The following is a 17,588-nucleotide window of genomic DNA, read 5'->3' as shown; positions in this document are numbered from 1 at the left end:
ATAGGGAGGGAGAATGTGTGGGAAACAAAGACAATTTTAGAAACAAATAGAGGAAGCTTTCTGTAGGTCAATACGTAAGACTCACTAAATAAAGCAAACTATTTCTGGCAGTGACATGATGGTCTGAGGGGTTTAGGCAATCTCAACCGGTGTGTGGGAAAGAGAATTGCGATGGTCACATCATGCCATAGCTGCCAATCTTGCAGTTCCTCCTCCCGCCCCAACCTGCGCCTGGGCAGGCAGCAGGGACCGGGGCAGTGGCTGTGCCTGTCAGCCCGTCAAAGCTCACAGGAACGCCACAAAACGACACCCAGCTGAATGTTTCTTCAGAACAAGGTGTGCCGTGTATTTCTTGCTGGCTTTGTTTCATTACTGAATTGTAGCCTATGCAACATAACAAAAACTGAAGGTATGGCAATTAAAATGGGGAATCTTCAATTGCCAGAATCCCAATCTCCATAGCTATTATCCCCAGCTACCTATAGGGATTCCAGGAGTAATGTTTTCTCTCTAGATGCCACAAAAAGAAATGGGTTAGCTGGGCAAAAAGCAACTTTCTGGAGGGAGATTAAAGGAGTTTTGCTTGCCTTCTTACTGGTGGGGAATGAGGGAGCTGATTTTTACAAGTCTGGTTATTTAAGTAGCATTTTGTCCATGTGTTCTGTTCTTCATAATACACAAAAGAAGAGGAAAACATGTGTGTGGAAGATTTTCTATCCTTGTTTTTTCATCCTCTTGAACCAACATTTCTTTGCTAAATTGTTACCATACAGTATAAAAGCAAAAGGTTCATAATTGAGATATGAGTAAAAAGCTTCTTGATGGAGGCAGTGTTCCTCCTGAAGCCGTGTCACCCTTGTTCCGTTGGACTCAGTGTAATGATGAGGCCAGGTTAAATTTGTTTCTCCTCTTGATCATTTCCAGTTCTTCAACTGCTATAACTGATTGTAGAACTGCAGTGAACTGCACCAGACAACTGATTTGGGTTAAAAATAAGCAAAACAAGCCCTTCTTCCTCTATTTCCCCCTAACAAAAGATTCTTTGCTCCATCTCAGTTTCCTGCTCCGAATCCCTGCTTGGCCCTGTTGTACCAGCACAACTGGGAGTGCCAGAGATGAAAAGCATATGTGGTGGCTGTTCATGCCACGCCACCATAAAAAGCTCTCATCCAACTACATACACAGGGCTTTTAATGTATCTTGTTGACCTCCTCCACAGAGTCAAGAGTTATATTTCACCATAAGACACTGATGTTGCAAAAGCCATACTTAAGTCCTGTTTTGACTGTACATAGATATTACCAGTGTAATGCTTGAGATGTTGTAGTGCCTAGACCTATGTCCCGCTCAGAAAGGACAGCAATATGCTATTGGGGAAGGGAAGGGATCTTGCACATAGTGAGCAGAGAACCTCATTTGGTTTGCTACAGAACTTAACTCATAACTTGATTCCTAGTGATGAAAATGACTGTGTTTTGGGGAGTTGTAGCCTTCTTGCCTTTTCTAACTGGCTTTTTGGAACAGAATGATGCAAGTATGGAAGCCCAGGGCTGTCTCTTCTTGCTGGCTTCTCATGTTCTTCTGTAATCGAATGTGTCAGCCTTCTGTTTAGCTGCTCTGTAGATCATAAACAGTTTACTCTAACAAAGTTGCAGGCCAACCCCTAGAGCTCAGATAAAAGTCTATAGTTTTCTAATATCCGGGATAACAACAGTAACAAGGAGTGTATTCTGTAGGTCTGAGACAAATAAGCAGCAAAGGAAAGTTTGTGACAGGTTATTTTTCCTTTGAATGTCAAGTGAATAAATCTTCTCCTTTTTGTGTGTTTTGTTACAACAGATTTGCATTTTTATCGGAGAAACTCTTCTGTTTTCAAACTGGGCTATCACAGCAGACATACTAATGGTGAGTGTACTTTGGAACAGCATCTTTCTCTTCTGGTGGCCAGAGCAGTTTGTCAGCTTGCAAGAACAACCTGAAGTTCAATTTCTCCCAAATGCCTAGCCCCTACTTCAGCCTATTTTTTAATTTTTTTTTTTTTTTACTTGCTGAAAAGGGAAGCGAGATAGAAAGAGAGAAGGGAAGAAAGATTCTTCTCATCCTTTGTTCTGAGCACCAGGGAGAGGAGATGTCCAGAAATGACACCACTACTGAATTCAAATAGTTTCCCCAAGTTTTAAGTATTTGCACAAAACCCCACATGCAAAGAAATCAGCCAGCATTTCCTAATACTCAGCATATTAGTGGATTTTGTTATTGGTAACTCAGCTTTGTTCTGCAATAGGAAATCCTTCCCTCCCTCCCTCCTCTGACCACAAAGGTAGCCATCTACCTCTCTCTTTGGCTTAACTCCAGCAAACCTACCATTCAACACATACACAATAGAAAACCACCTCTGGGAGAGGAGAGAGGAAAAGAAAGTATAAAGAATTTTTGGACTATGTCCATCTTGTCCGAGAGGAAACTGTCAGGGACTTTTCACCCCATGTCCTTAATGTTCCATTCTTTCTCCACTGTAGAGCTTTTTAAGTCTTTCAAATCAGCAAGCTGACCTCAGCAGATAGATTTTCATATGAAATAGTCTGAATGTTTGTTAGAGAGCCCTGCATGTTTTGTAGATGCTTCCATCAGAGACTTACAGAGCCTATCAAACAAACTGTATGTTGAAATCTCAGTGTCAGGAAGGTTACTTGTTGCTTATTGTATGGAAAAGAAAGAAACTAAAGCACAGAACCATTACAGGACTTGCCCGAGGTCTTTTGGCAGCTTGCTGACAGAACTAAAAATATAATCAGTCTGGCATCAGTAGAAAACTCCCTTGACTTGTATTTGTTGCTTATGCAAACATCAATGAGAAAACAGTCTGGCTCAGTATTCCTAGATGTAAAGATAATAGTGTTGATATATTGATTCAGCAAAGAACTTCAAGCTTCTGCTTAAGTTCTGTTTATGATTTGAGTTCAAGGTGGTGTTCATATTTTTAAGGTAGCTCTGTAGTTGCCATAACTGTGTTGCCTGATGAACTTTCAATCTTTAACTCATTTGTGGAGAGAACGTTTTGGGAGATGGGGTGGTTAATTCCCCTTCTCTCAGATGTGAATAAAGCACAGAGAAACAAAGGTGTTATCAGTGTACTTCAGTAGCATTACATAGCTTTTAATTACCGAGGTTCGCTCCTCCCACCAGTTTAGCTTTGGTGTGATGGAGCCCTGCATGGCCTGAACGTGTGGTTACTCCGTACTTATGTGAGTTTTGCAGCTTGTGGGGAGTTCAAGGCTGCCGTGGCCGTTCATGAAGTGGTATCTCAACACTTAGATGTGCGGTCTTCAGACAGCTGTGTTGAGGAATACATTATAATACAATACTTGTAATTGTCATTGCTGCCTCCTGCCAGAGCTTCCTGTTGCATCCTGCCTTTGGCTGTGGTGTTCCCAGGAGCACTCCCAACTCTGGTTAGAATTAGCTGACTGGCTTAAACAGCAGATCTTTTATATCCTCACTAGCGTTGGCTGAAACAGGTAAGGGCTTGGCCATGGAGCACATCTGCAGTCCTCCAGCAGTGAAATTGCAGCTGAGGTAGTCATCTCTGCTGCCAACACAGCACAGCTGGACGGAGGGTACCTGTCGGACATGTTCAAGGTCCTCCAGAAAATCTGTGCCAGAGAGAGAGCTGAAACCTGACCTACCTTGTCTCAAGCTAACCCCAAAAGGCATTTTTCAACCAACTACTTTGTTATATCAAGTGTACTAAGGATGCTATCATTGTCCCATTTTAATTACTGAGATTTTTTGTGTTGATTTCAATGTGACTTCAGTATCCTGTAGCTTTTTAATGGCTTTTATAGGGTTTGCCATCTGTTTTACCAGCATCCTATAGTGAGTTGCATTTTGTAGGGATGCATTTGCAGTTATTTATGTTGCTTTAGTGCAAAAGAACTCTGTAAGAAATGATTGGAAATAATTGAAAATAATTTCTTAGTTCAAATTTCCAAAACATGGAAAAGAAACTAAAAGCATATTAAAAATTGAATTTTGGTAATTGATGCCAACTCTTAAGCTAGCTGTTCTCTTGTCTGTTTAGAAAAATGAACTGAGTGTCATATATAATGCCCAGCTTAATGCATTATCAGCATGAGTAGACCTATAAAAGTGCTATACAAATAAAAGTAAACATCCACTTAGATCAATGCAAGCCTGTAAACAGATGGTCTGAAGTGCATCCGTATTACACAGGGGGTTTGAGAGGATGTTTAGTTGGACGATAGGTGAGAGCCAGGGCTATAACCATGTTTGACAGACAGCTTTATAAGAAGTCCTAGCCAGAGAAAGGTGTGGATATGCTTTAGCGAGATGCACTTCAAATGTTTGGCAAATTAATTTCTACCGATTACTATTTATTTGGTGTAATCAGAAGCGTGTCTGTTCTTGCCTGAGGCTGGTAAGGAGTTTAAAAGCATTATTAGCGTAAGCTTAACACCACTTTCATCATATACATAAATATTATCCTGTTTTCATGGGTAAAAAGCTGTCAATACTGGCTGAACACTGTTCCCACTGATTTCATTATGCCAGAAGTGAGGCTTTTTGGAAACTGCATCCCAGATGATTTACCATAGCTCTCCCAAGATTTACAGATCTTGTGATTGCTTAATAATCCTATCAGGCAAGTTGGTAAGCATCTTCAGAGATTTTGCAAGTTTAATTTCCTTGGCAAAGCAAGGATGTTTGCTTATTATCTTCAAATTTAATGGTTGGCTCTTCATAACTTTGTGCTTCCATTGCATCGACTGTTCTTGCCAGTGTAACGGTCAGTGTGCAGCTCCTCAAAGTGTCTGCAGTAAAAGGTGCTGAGTGCTAGGTTTGATAAACTGTCAGCACTGCAGAATGTACTGCACTGCTTGAGATTTTAAAAGGCTGATATTTGTTCCAAATGCAAATTTGTACAAAACAGGCCTTATTCTCCCGAGCACAACTCTCCAGATCTCTTCCCAGGCACATGCTCAGACGGTGCTTAGGGAAGGGGGGGATGATTCTTATGGAGCATGCTAATTATGAAACAGAGTTTATCAGCCATCTTTGCAAATTGGCCTCAAAATTACCAGAACCCCAAAGAAGCATTAAAACTGCCTTGTAACAGCAATAATGAATGAGCTTCAGTGCAGCGGGCAAGTGTGTAACATTCTGAGACGTGCTGAGTGCTTGGGACTTTGTGGAATCCGGTTCTAATAGTGAGGTTTTTCCTCCATAGCACATCTCAAAAATAAAGGTGATGGACAGAGGCTTGGTGGCTTTTCTGTGTAGGAGCCAGTAGGCAATTTAAAGGGCCTCAGCTATTGCAATCACACAATCTCTTTAGGTCTTTGCTGAGAAAAGCCACCCTCCAGTTTATGCAAAGTCCTGACAGTCATGCAAAAAAATGCTCTGCATATTTTTTTTTTTCTTTTAAAACATTAGTTCTTTTTAAATGGTCATGAGCTGCCATGGAGGAGCTGCTTTAACGTTTTGCTGTAGAGTCAAAGTCTTCCTTTAGGCTTGAAACAGGTATAGACTGGTGCTCAGCTGTGCTATAGGCACAGAGGAATGTTGCTTTTGTTCTGATTACCTTCCCTATAAATAAAAACCAATTATTTATGTAGTATGAAATACTGCCCTACTTTTACAGCCGCAGATAAATAGCATTTCCAGAAGCTCTCATTGTTGCTTCTCTCAGTGTGCCTCCACACATCAGTAATCTGAGTGCTGTGGTTTAGATTTTACGGCAGGGTGAGGAGTGCCTTTGACTGAAGGTACACAGCCCACTTCAAACACCCGAGCACAGCTCTGACAGGGAAGGATGTGCCAAGGGGCGTCTCTGCAGTTCTTCTGTGGGCCAAGGGTTGCAGATGGATGTGTGCTGCTCCACGTTGTGCTGTGATTTGGAGACCAAATCAGCCTTCTTTTATTTCTTTTAAAAGTATTGTGTTAGACAATGCCTGCCTAGCTTGAGTGAAGGGTTTCTCTCAGGCTGGTTTCTCTGGATCACAGCCTTTGCCTTTTCTGACCAGCAGTTACAACAGGGACACCAGGACTACTTCCAGGCTCTGTCAGTGCCTAGAACGGGGTTAGCATGTGTTTTCTCTGACTTTGGTGCTGAAGAGGCCAGAATGCATTGTCCTGAAGATTACTGTCTGACCCAGGAAGGGCAGCAAAGCGTTTTAGAGAGTAGAGTTTTCTTTCAAAGAGTAGACATAAACATCAGAACTTACCTCTTTGGCATGTGGCCTTTCACTGGGAGAAGGGTGATCTCTCCTTGGCTTTCCTGGTTAACTTATTTCAGACCAACTCATTCTGCTGGTTTCACGACAGGAAGGGGATGTCAGCAGTAAACCATGGCCTTTCGGAACCTCTATTTAAAGAGCAGAGGTTTGCCAAAGCTGCTTGGTCAGCCTCCCTGCCCATCCTCTGTGCTGTCTGCCTCTGAACCTGGAGTCAGAGATGAGCCAGGGCGATCCCACGGACTTCCGCCTTGGCTGCGGTGGCTCTCCCACCTCCAGTTTCTGTGGGATATTCAAACCAGGCCATGTATGGTTTGAATTTAGGTCTATTTTAGTATCAAAATGCCCATTTAGAACTGTAATTTACTGCTGTCTCCCTAGAACAGTAGACAATGTTTGCTACCAACTACTTCCTCTCCATCAGAACGAAATGCTTTTTAAGGAGGGATAGGGTGGGGGTTTTTTTTTGCTGTTCTGGACGTGCTGGTTTAAGCCTTTTTTTCTTTCCAATATCTTTCAGAGGAAGAGGAAAAATCTTATGTTCGTTTGCTTGCCACATGTTGGGGGTGGGGGAGGAGTGTTTTTCACTTGAATTCCAGACTAAATTTACTTTTAATTAATTTAAATGGTTTCAACCATCAATAACTTCTTTAGTTAGGCAAACTGAAAACTTGCAGGAAATTGTATTGCTACTTGCAAAACTATATGTACACATAATACAGATATACATGCAAAATTATGTTTAATACATGTGTGTGTTCATGTGTATAAATATATATATGCACACACAGATATGATTCAGGTATTATTCAATTTTCTTTCTCCACTTTACACTAATTCACTACCACTCCTTGAAAATAGCAAGTTTTTAATAAATTTGCCATTTTCTTTGTCATTTTGCTAGGAAAATTGATAGAATGTAAAGCCAGGCAGGCTTTCTTCTCCAGATTTGTTAACATAAACTTTATAGAAAGAAAACTATTTTAATGTAAACTTAAAATTCCCTGTTTCACAGATATACCCAGCTCTGGACTCTTGAATTAGGTAGAATTTCACTTTATCTTCTCAGGTGCCCTTTCTCAAGCAGCTCTTGCAGAATGCTGCTCCATTGCACTTGTTTGAAGTGGGACCAGGTGGGAAGAACAATAACTCACTTTTTTTTTTTTTTTTTTCCTCTTTTCTCTGTCTAATCTATCCAGGTTGCACCCATTACCCTGCATCTTTGGGGAATGGTAATGAATTGTGTGGCTCTCCTCCTGTGGTACATTTCTGTGTCTCTAATAAAGTCTAGACCTTATTTTCCTCTTGGGATTTCTGTGAGCCTTCAAGTCTATTGTGAGCCCCTGGATGCAAAAGGAGGACAGTGTATAACACCTGTAGCCAGGTGGTTGCTGTGGATCTGATCATCTTTTGCTCTTCTGTTGCACAACAGGAGTTTAACAGGGTACCCATTTAATATGTGGCATCAAAGTGCATTAGCAGTGTGCACTTGCACCTTTGTCAAACCAGTAATGAAAGAATTGGCAGGTCATTCTGAAAGGGCATGGTAAAACCCTAGGGAAAAGCATTTAATCTAATTTTACCCATCGTTCCTAATTGTCTCTGCTTGGAATGAGACAATCATTCTCAATAGGCATCAGTTCTCTTCTAGTGTGGATTTTCTCAATGCTGTTTCTTTTCTTTCCATTTTTTGTGGCTCTTTCCACTGCAGACAAGGCAACTCCCCTTCCCTAAGAGGAAGTGTTAAAGCACTGAAACAGTGCTTCAGATCCTGTGCCCTGAGATATGTCACTGTTGAGCAGTGAGTTCTCCCTACCTCAGTAGACTCATCTCTGGGTATCTCTAGCTGGGGATATGCCAGTCCTGAAATGTCACATTTAATTAATAAATGACTTCAGGAAAGGACTGCAAGAATGAGTGGAAGTCTGGGAAGGGATGCCTTCTAAAGAAAGAGTAAAGGCAGCCCATCAGAGAGAAAGTGGACAAGTAAAAGGGATCATGGTCTACAAGCAGCTAAAGAAGAGAGTCATTTCTGGCAGAGTAGATGGCTCTTCAGAGCAACAGAAAAAGGCAGAACAAGATTCAGTGCTTAGAAGTGGAAACAAAGCTCACTTGGATTTAGAGACCTATTGAATTCTTCATTAATTACAGCCTTTAAATCAAGACAGGATCAATTTATAAACCAGGATATGTGGACTTGATGCAGATGTTCTTAGCCAGCTTCTTTCACAAGTTCTGTGCAGGAGAATTACTTTTTTCTGCTCCTAAATGCATGTTATAAAGTTAAGGTCATTCTGCAGGACAGGGGTTTGTTGGGTTTTTTTCCTTTTTTAATCTTTCATCCCCTTTCATGGTTAGGGCTCTGTTTTCTGTAAGATCTGGTCCCTTAATGGGGAAGTAATTTGTGTTTTCCACTGATCTTCTGTAGTCAGACTGATTCTGCATGACCTGGCCGAGGGTGTCATGCCTTATTAGAGGAGTGGAGACCAAACGACAATATCTTGTCTATGGAAAATTTTCCTAATGTGTCTTGGTCACTTTTCACAAGTGGAATTGCAAATTTTTGAGAAAAATATAAAGTGGCTAGAGATGGAGTGGAAGGGGAGCATGTGTGACCTTTCATACTGATGTGAATTGCTTATGGTTTAGGAAACAAAATTATATCCTTATTGTGGAAAAAGGACAATATCCCAGGTCACTGCAAAGTCCTTCACTTGGAAGGCTGGAGGTGCTGGCAAATTATGTGCTGCAGGCAACCTTGAACTTCACTCTTCCCATCAGCCAAGCAAAATACAGGCTGAGGATTTGCAATAGCAAAGTGTCTCATGGGCAAAGTTGTTAGTCAAACCCAGGCATTCAGTGCTGCTGAGTGGAGTGCAGACCCGACAGAGCCTCCTTCCCTCAGCACCTGCCATCAGAAGTACTAGGAAGCCAGGAAGGGTAGCTGAGCTCCGCGGTTGCTTGAGCCCGTGGACTGGACAGTGGCTGTGTCTGCCACCGACATCTGGGGAAGCTTGTTTACTTTGTCCTGACCTGGATATAAACTGAGCAATGCAAGACAGCTGGACAGGTTCTTACTTAAGTTTCCTTATGTATTTTTTTTTCTTTCTCCTTCTTCTTTGCAGTATGTGGTCATTCCAACACGCCGTGCAACCGCAGTAGCCTTGCAGAGTTTCACTTCACACCTCCTGGGAGATGCTGGCAGTCCGTATCTGATTGGATTTGTAAGTGCTCACAGCAGGTTTTGGCAGGGTTGCGTGCCCATGTTTGTTTTTGTTTACTAACTGCGTATCTAAAATGCCAAGTTAAACCATGCTAGGGAAGGAAGGCCTGTATTTATCAGCAGAATGGGAAGCGGTGCAGTGCAATGCAACTTTTTTACATGCTTTTGTTATCAGTGGGCTACAATTCAAACCTGGAAGGACCACTTGGTCAACAGAATTGAGCTTCTAAATTTTTTTAGCCTAGGGCTTTTGTAAAACGTATAGACAGCTCTGTAAAGGGAGAGCGGTTGCTTCTGTGGTGTGGACATAGGTCCATTAGAAATTAGATTGGAACAGGCTCGTGTGTGTGTTTATTAATCTGGTCTCATAAACCAAACACCTATTTATGGGTGGCAACATGCAGCTGTTCTGACCTGCTGATATTTTGAACCTAGTTTGTATGATAATAAATAATGGTGTAAAATCCATGGCGGGATGGGTGTGTATGTTTTGGCGGTTTTATTAGTATTCCTTTATGGTGTGTATGCTTTGGTTTTTCATTAGTAGTATTCCTTTCTACTACTGCTGCAGTTGTTGGCCTTGGTCTGACTGGAGATCTCCCTTATTATGCCACCATTATCCTAGTGCAGAGCAAAACAAAAGACCCTGCTCCAAAAAACGGCAATCAGAGAACATTCACAGTTGAAAAGATCAGGCCTAGGAAATTTCATGAGGAAAACAAGTCTAGATATACTGGGGTAATTTCTTTCCCTTGCACCCTTCTGTGGAGTTTGATGCATTGAGTTTTGGAGAACACAAATCATCATTTATAAAATACAGTAGCTTCCATGTAAAGCCCACATTGTGTTGAAGTTGCTACAGATTTCCAGTGATGTAACTGGGATCTTCACTAGTCCCATCAGCTGACAGACAGAACTTTGATGTGCTCTTCCAGCTCAGTACTGCTGTGTGACACAGCTGCTGGGTGCTGTGGACTTTTTTTTTTAAAAAAACCCCTGTCATTTCTCATCTATTCATCACATAGACACTAGTGTGTGTATCTATACGCATTTATTTTTACATATTTAATTTTGTGTATATATATTTAAATATACATAAATACTTCCTTTTGAATGCCAGCTCCCCAGAATGATATAGTTTCTCTGTAGCCCTCTGAGGCATACATGAAGAGACAGATATAGATAAAGCTGAATGGACCAAAGAAATGAGAAATGTCTCAAGAGAATAAATATGTACAATTTGGCTTACTCTTTATTTACTTCAATGTTCTGGGCACTCAGGGAGAAATGATCTTATTTTAGAAATTATTTGAAAGTGACAAGAACAAAGGAATCACTGGAAGAGACTGCTTCGTGCAAGGCAGTCAACATGGGGAATGTCAAGTAGGAGATGAAATAAGCAGGCCAGCATGCTTTGAAGGCAGGTGCCAGCGATGAGAGGCAGGGTCTGAGATGCAGGCGAGGCATCTCCAGTGACTCTGCTGCATGTTCATTCCTTCTCTTACATAAGAGGGATATCCAGGAGGAATGGCGAGGACCCTGAACAATTGCAATTAATCTTGAAAGTTGCCTAGGGCTTTTTAGTGTCACAGATTAAAAAAAAAGGACTTTGGTTGTAGAAAATAATGTGCCTTGCCCTTCTGGTATTCAGAGATCAAGCAAGTTGTGCGTTACTTAAGGATGCCTGCTTGAAATATGCTTAATCCCAATTTAATAGCTGCCTTAGGCTTTCTTCAGACTGGGAAAATATTAATTATGATTTTGAATTACTGTTTTCTAATGCTGTACCTGTTGGGCAGTCCTCATTTGGGAGGAGACTGCTCAAGTGCAAGGCTCTGTGGCAGGAGAGAAGCTCTCATGTCATGGAAGGCACCAGCATCCATTTCTGTAGCCTCTGGACTGGCTTGGCTGACTCATGCTCCCTGTGCTACAATGACTGAAAGGTCAACTGCAGCTTTCACATAACACAGAAAAACAAATAATATTTAAAGGACAAACACCAACTTCTCTGCCAGAGCTAAGACAACCAATCAACTTGTTGTTAAAAACTGCATATGTTTGTCATTGGAATTGTCCAGCTGTGGTGTTGGAGACCTTCATGCAGGATTGAAATCTCACTTGGCAGGTTACAAAAGTGGCTTGGATTAGGAGGAGAATTTTCAAGGCAGTCTGTGGGAGCTAAACAACCTATTCCTATTGGCTTTAAGGGAAATTTGGGAACCCAATTCCTGTAGTCCTTCTGGGAATCCCCAGCCTGGAGACATCAACTCACACTGCTGTTACTCCAGACTTACCATGAAGGAGACCAAGAGCAGGGTGTAGATCTTGAAAGAGAGAGGCAGAAGGCAAGATAAATAACTGAACTGCAGTAGCAGGCATGCTCAGAAGCAGTCAAACACAGCCTCCTGATTACTCAGGGTTCATCTGAGAGCCTGAAGATCTGCCATTTCTTCTGACTACTAACAAAATCCACCTGAAGCTCCCTCACTAAATGAGTAGTGTTTTGATCGAATATGGCTTACATAGTTTTGGTGAGTTCATAGTGAGATTCCCTCTAGCAGTGCTGTTAATAAAGAATCAGACACCCGTGTCCTTGTGGGACTAAGCTGTTGCAGGCAGTTGTCTGTCTGCTGGATACCAATAAATGTTGTATTGATCTTATAATCCTCATGTGGAACGTAGAAAGTACTTAACAGCTGCAGCCTCATGTGTGCGGTGGCTCCCTTGCTCTGTGGTGTGCAGTAAGAGTTGAAGGTCAGACTCAGATTTTTTTTTTTCTGTAATCTCCCCCAATTTCCAATCTTGCAGTGCAGTTCCTTACAATCACCCAAAGCACCAAATATATGTTAGTGTTTAAAAGCTAAGTGGAAGGAAGCATGTATGTATGGTTATTTTTCATGTCTCTTTAAATATAGATAACTTTTATTATGGTAAAAAGGCTTAAGATTGACTTACAAAGAAGTTATGCAAATGCAGTTTTAGGGTGGCAGCTGTAATTTGCATAAGGTTTTACTACCTGCCAAGCACTGAGATCAATTACTATTAAACAGTGCTGCCTATTCCTTCACAAATAAGAATAGGCATTGCTGCAGTATTTCATTAGATGGGATAGTTTTTATTCCTAGATAACTGTAACTTTTTCAGGACCTTTGTGATAACCTGCAGAGTTTAAATAATTCCTGTTTAACAACTTGGAGTATAACTCCATGCTTTACTCTTGATGTAGTCTGTAAGAAATTTCACTGGTTCAGTGCATAACACCCAGATATCTCCAGTACTTTTCCATCTTTGCGAGGTCCCACTATGTAGACACGGTTGCTGAAGCACAGAACAGTTAAGAGAAATACCCCGAATCCCACTACTCATGTTGAGTATCAGATAAAGGTCTTCTAACTGCTCCTCCTGTGCGCTAATACCTAGACAGCATTTCAGACTCAGAAGAGCTGAGTGGAGGTAGCTAGCAGCAGAATGTGAACTACAGTTCTCAGGCTGCGTCATAGCTCCAGCTCTTTGTATTATTAATTCTGGTTAAATCTTTGTCCTTTAGAATTAAATAATTGTAAGAAGTGCCAGTGAGTCTGCGCTTCTGTGTTCATCTGTGCACACGCATGCATGAACCTGTCTTCCCTACTCGCGGTTTACATCAATCCTTCACACAGACAGTGGTCTCCCTCCACTCACTTGCGTTCTCTTTTGCTTCAGGAAAACCGAGTACAGGTAGTTGCTGTTTCTTTTGAGGCTGTGCCTTGGTACTTTTTCTTTCCTTCCTCCAAGTCTGTCGTTTGCTTCCTATCTGAGCACAGCATTGCTTCCTCTTCCATCCCTGCGTGGCTTCTAGCCCTGGCTGTGATGAGAAATGGGCACCTACGGCAGGTTTTGCTCTCTCTACGTGTGCCAGGGAAATTGCTGTTGTGGGCACACACCGTCCTTGCTGCTCCCGTGCTGTTGCCTCTCCTGTTAGCCTCCTGCTTTATTAAATTCCTTCTCATCTCCCCTGTGCAACAATCCATCAGGTCTGTGGTTTGAAACCTGTCTGTATCTGCTTGTCACCAGCAACATCAACGTGTGTTTTCAAGTGCTAGAGAACAGCTCTCCTCTACCAGCACTTTCTGATGAGCTAAAAGCTACTCCCTGTACTCCACTGGTGAGGTTCCCACCTGTCCTGACCTCCTTGGCTGCTGCTGCTGCTTCAGTTTTACCCAAGGGACACAACCCGCAGCCGCTCCGGCCAGGCAGCGTCAGGACAGGATCCCACAGTCTGGCAACTAGGCTGGGTGAGAGCGGGGACCCCGGTCACTCGCCTGTGTGCTGAGGGTCATGCAAAAGCTCTCCCCATCTGTCCATCCCCAGTTACGCAAACGGCAGCGTTACCCGAGTTGCTGGGTCTCTGACAGACTCCTCTTGGAAGACCCCGTGACCCAACGCTGTGTCGGTTTGCGGTGCCCAGGTGTGCGGGTTCACCCGGCCACAGAGATCACCAGTGTCTGAACAGGCATCTTCTCTTTGCACCGTCTCCTTGTGAAAAAGAGGTCTGCATGACCTTGTAATTAATTGTAAGCAAATCTGAGCTGTTCTGTTTTGAAGGGATTTTGTGCTGCTCCTAGTATTACCTGGAAAGATTTTTAAAATAAGCCTTCACTTTTCTCCCTTCCCCAACTTTCTTATGTGAGTTGGTTGATAAACCAGATCTAATGAGCTACTTAAACAGCAAGAATGCTAATGACCTTCCTTTAGCAAGTAGTTAGCAGAACAGTGTTAATTATAACTGGTGCAGAGTATCAGGGAAGGCACATCAGCATTTGATTAGGGGCAACTCAAGGAAAACTGTAGTAAATACAGCAATTAAGATACTTCTCTAATGAAAGTTATAACTGGAGGTGTAGCTTTCACAGCCGTCTTGTCCCAGTTGGAGACAGCCTTTTTGCTGATTTGGTTTCAAAGGTGTTTACCCATCCAAGTAAATATATATGTATAGAAAGTAGTTCTATGTGTAAAGATTTGCCTGCCTGAGAAGGCTGAATTGGGGTATTATGGTTTAAAACTCATATTTTGTGTTTTAAAATGCTGTGGCTACTTCAGAGTAGATTTGTGGACATGCTTACTCTGGAATAACATTTTTTCCAGTTTAGCTTGCTAGATTACAACAGGCTGTTGGTGCTCAAATCCACTGCTGTCTGACTTAAAAGCACAGTAGTGGAATAAAGTGGATCATTGCGATGTGATGCTGCAGGCAGGGTGTTTTGTCCCTGTCTGACCTGCGCAGCCATTCCTCAAATACAGCCCATTATGTGCTCGCTGGTGATTACACAGTACTCTCTCTTCTGCCAAAGCAGGGTGTGCGATGAACGTGAGTTCAAAAAGGCGGGCATATCCTGTAACAAAAACGTGCAAGGTACTCTCCTACCATCACTCTCTGTTTTATGGACTATCAGGAGTTATTCCACTGTTGTTGTGGGATTAAGGATGGAACAGAGGTCTCTGTCTTGTTGCCTTTTGCAGCCTGTTACATGTTCCAATATTTATCGTATATATGAGTGTGTATAGGCAGCACCTTCCATCACCTGATGGAGATAGTAGATGAAATGTGATACACGTTTATGTTTTCTATTGTTCTTTCTTTACCAAGTGCCAGATGCTTGACTGGTGTTCTGTGGCCCTAACGATATCACTGCTCCTGCAGAGATCTTCCCCTGCATTCATGCTTGTGTATGACCCAGATTGTGGTGGGGAGTGGGTGCAGTCCAACATCTAATGTACATGGGTCAGGGAAATACTGTGAGAAAGGAGCCCTCAGCCCCTCATCCTTGTTATCTGTTTCTTCAACCAGTAACTTTAAATTGAGGATTTCTCTGGTCCTGGCTGAGCTGAACAATTAAAAGCCTTTTTCCTAGTGCATGGAAAGACCAAATCTTTGACGTGGCTGTCAGCTGCAAAAAAAGGGGAGAATTATGCACCTGGAGACCAATCCACGTAGGATTTATCTCCTCATTGCGACGAGCTAACAAGCTTCCCACTTCTGATGACTCAGCAACAGACAAGATTTAAATCTGCCCTAAAAACCCAAATGACTTCCCATATATAAAACGCTCTTTGCCAAGGGTTCACAGCCTGTTCTGGTTTTTTTCCAGAGCTGCTGTGCACCTGTCATTTCCCGTGACTTTGGTTAGAAGTGCAGGTTCTCAGTGTTTTTGATAAACGGACATTTAAAGTATGTAAAAGTGTCTCATTAGAGAAAGCCCAGAAATCCAGAGCTGATCGTTGTTTCCCTCAAGTATTTCAAGCTCTGTCCCATCTGCTCCATCACTCCTTCTGTGCACTAAAAATCTCAATAAATAAGTGGCTTCTTTCTCTGAGCTGCGAAGGACCCAATACGGACACAGAGTTTTCATGGGGCTGTGCACCTTTCAGAACGAGTTGTCCAATTTCTGCAACGTGACTTCCTTCTCCTGGGATGTGCTGCCAGGGAAGGGGCCTGTGCTGCAAGGAGAGGTGGGGGACAGGGATGCTGCGAAAGGGTGTGCTCCCAAACTGTGGTCTTGTGGTACAGACCTTGTTTCTACATGTAAGTGGGCCCTCCCTGATCCCTACACATTGAAGTACCTCTGCCCTGTCGTATGAGTCATGTTCCTCGATTCCACGTTCCCCACAGTACAAGGCATCTCCTGCTGGGACAGGAGAGAGTCCAGTGGTAACTTAGAAAATCTCTGGGCAGACCAGACCTGGAGAGAAAGGCAGTGACATGAAGAAAATAAACCTCCAACCCTCTCCAGGGCAAACATTGTCTGGAGGCAAATGTTGCTCTAACACCAAGAGACGTACAAAGTCCATTTGCTAGCACTTCAAGCAGAACCCTTGATTGAGTCTTTTAATTTACTGCAGCCTTCTGAAGGAAGCACCACTTATTTAATGCAGCCTGGTAATCCTGGGTGAGAGTACAAGGGCGTAACCAGATGAACCTTCCACAGGGGAAGCAGTGCAGGAATCCTTGCTATGGGTATTGCTGGGGTGAACTCGGGTACCACACACTAGAGCAAGGAACCGATATTGTCACTGGCCAAGTATTAAATGTGTTTGCGATCTCAAAAGGACACAATTAACAGGATGTTTTGCTTTTTTTTTCCCTCTAACATCTAAACATGCCAAGGTTAAAATTGAAATAACTTTTAGACTATAATTGCTTTTACTTTTCTGCAGTCTTCTAAATGAATATCATAAAACAGTCAGGTTTACTTCTTTTTATAACAAGTTTCTCATGCCATTTAGCACAGTATAAATGCTTGTGCTCCCCACAGGCCCAGCAAATTGTTTACTTTTACTTTATAAAATCCCTTATTTTTGGTTTTAGTCTTCGTTTGCATTCATATTAGATTTTTTTAAGAAATCAAAGAAACCTCTGAATTCAGAGTGCGTGAACCCCGAACCATTGTGGTGACACTGTGGGGTTACAGGGAATACTGTGTTAGGGAACTGTACTGAAGAGAAGAGCCAGGGAGAACCTGGCTTGTATCAAATTGGTAATTGTAAAAATCAGGTATTTGTGCCAGATACTGCAGTGGAAACACCATTTTATGTGGCAAGATTTGTGCCCAAGAGGCAATGTCAGAAATTTAGGAAAGTCAAGCAATTGCAGAGGAATTGAGATGTTCAACTTGGCAATGAGACAGAGTAGATGAAATGATGATTTCAAAGATGTTGTTACCACTACATTGTCGAATTAGTAAATAATGTAAGTTAACCACTCGTGCTGTTCAGGAGGGACAGTAACACAGAAGCAAGCCATCTTTCTAGGGTGTCAGCCCACCTGAGCTTTTATTACATCAATAGCCTGTCCAGTGTTCCAAAAAACACAGCAGCACATGCTTCCCAAGAAAGGTAATGAAGTTCCCCTTTTTCCCTTCATTGTCTTCTTCACTCAGATTGAGACACAATCAGAGATTTTGGGTTTTTGGATCAGCTGCAGCTGCACTGTTCATTCTCCGGCAAGTGGGCATTTTCTCTTCCTGGACTCTATCCAGTTGGCTGCCACCAGCTGAATACATGCCATTTGTATTCTGTTGTAAAAATGCCATCAGCTGAAGTTTATTTAGGGAAGTCATTCCTCTTGGTCTGAG

At 42.4% G+C, this 17,588-nt stretch overlaps 1 protein-coding gene across 2 annotated transcripts in view; it reads left to right on the top strand.

Annotated features, from left to right (window-relative positions):
- Positions 1 to 17,588, top strand: part of LOC141952631 (sphingosine-1-phosphate transporter SPNS2-like) — a 139,346-nt gene that overhangs the window by 96,939 nt on the left and 24,819 nt on the right. The window contains exons 9-10 of one of the 2 annotated variants that reach the window (XM_074890306.1): positions 1,840 to 1,905; positions 9,380 to 9,478. In XM_074890306.1, the coding sequence (XP_074746407.1) occupies positions 1,840 to 1,905; positions 9,380 to 9,478 (165 nt within the window). The remainder of the gene's footprint in view (positions 1 to 1,839; positions 1,906 to 9,379; positions 9,479 to 17,588) is intronic. The other variant, XM_074890308.1, reaches the window with a different exon arrangement.

This window comes from Strix uralensis, chromosome 20 (genome assembly GCF_047716275.1).
Source record: "Strix uralensis isolate ZFMK-TIS-50842 chromosome 20, bStrUra1, whole genome shotgun sequence".
In the NCBI taxonomy this organism is placed as follows: domain Eukaryota; kingdom Metazoa; phylum Chordata; class Aves; order Strigiformes; family Strigidae; genus Strix; species Strix uralensis.
This window is presented reverse-complemented; position numbering and strand designations above follow the sequence as displayed.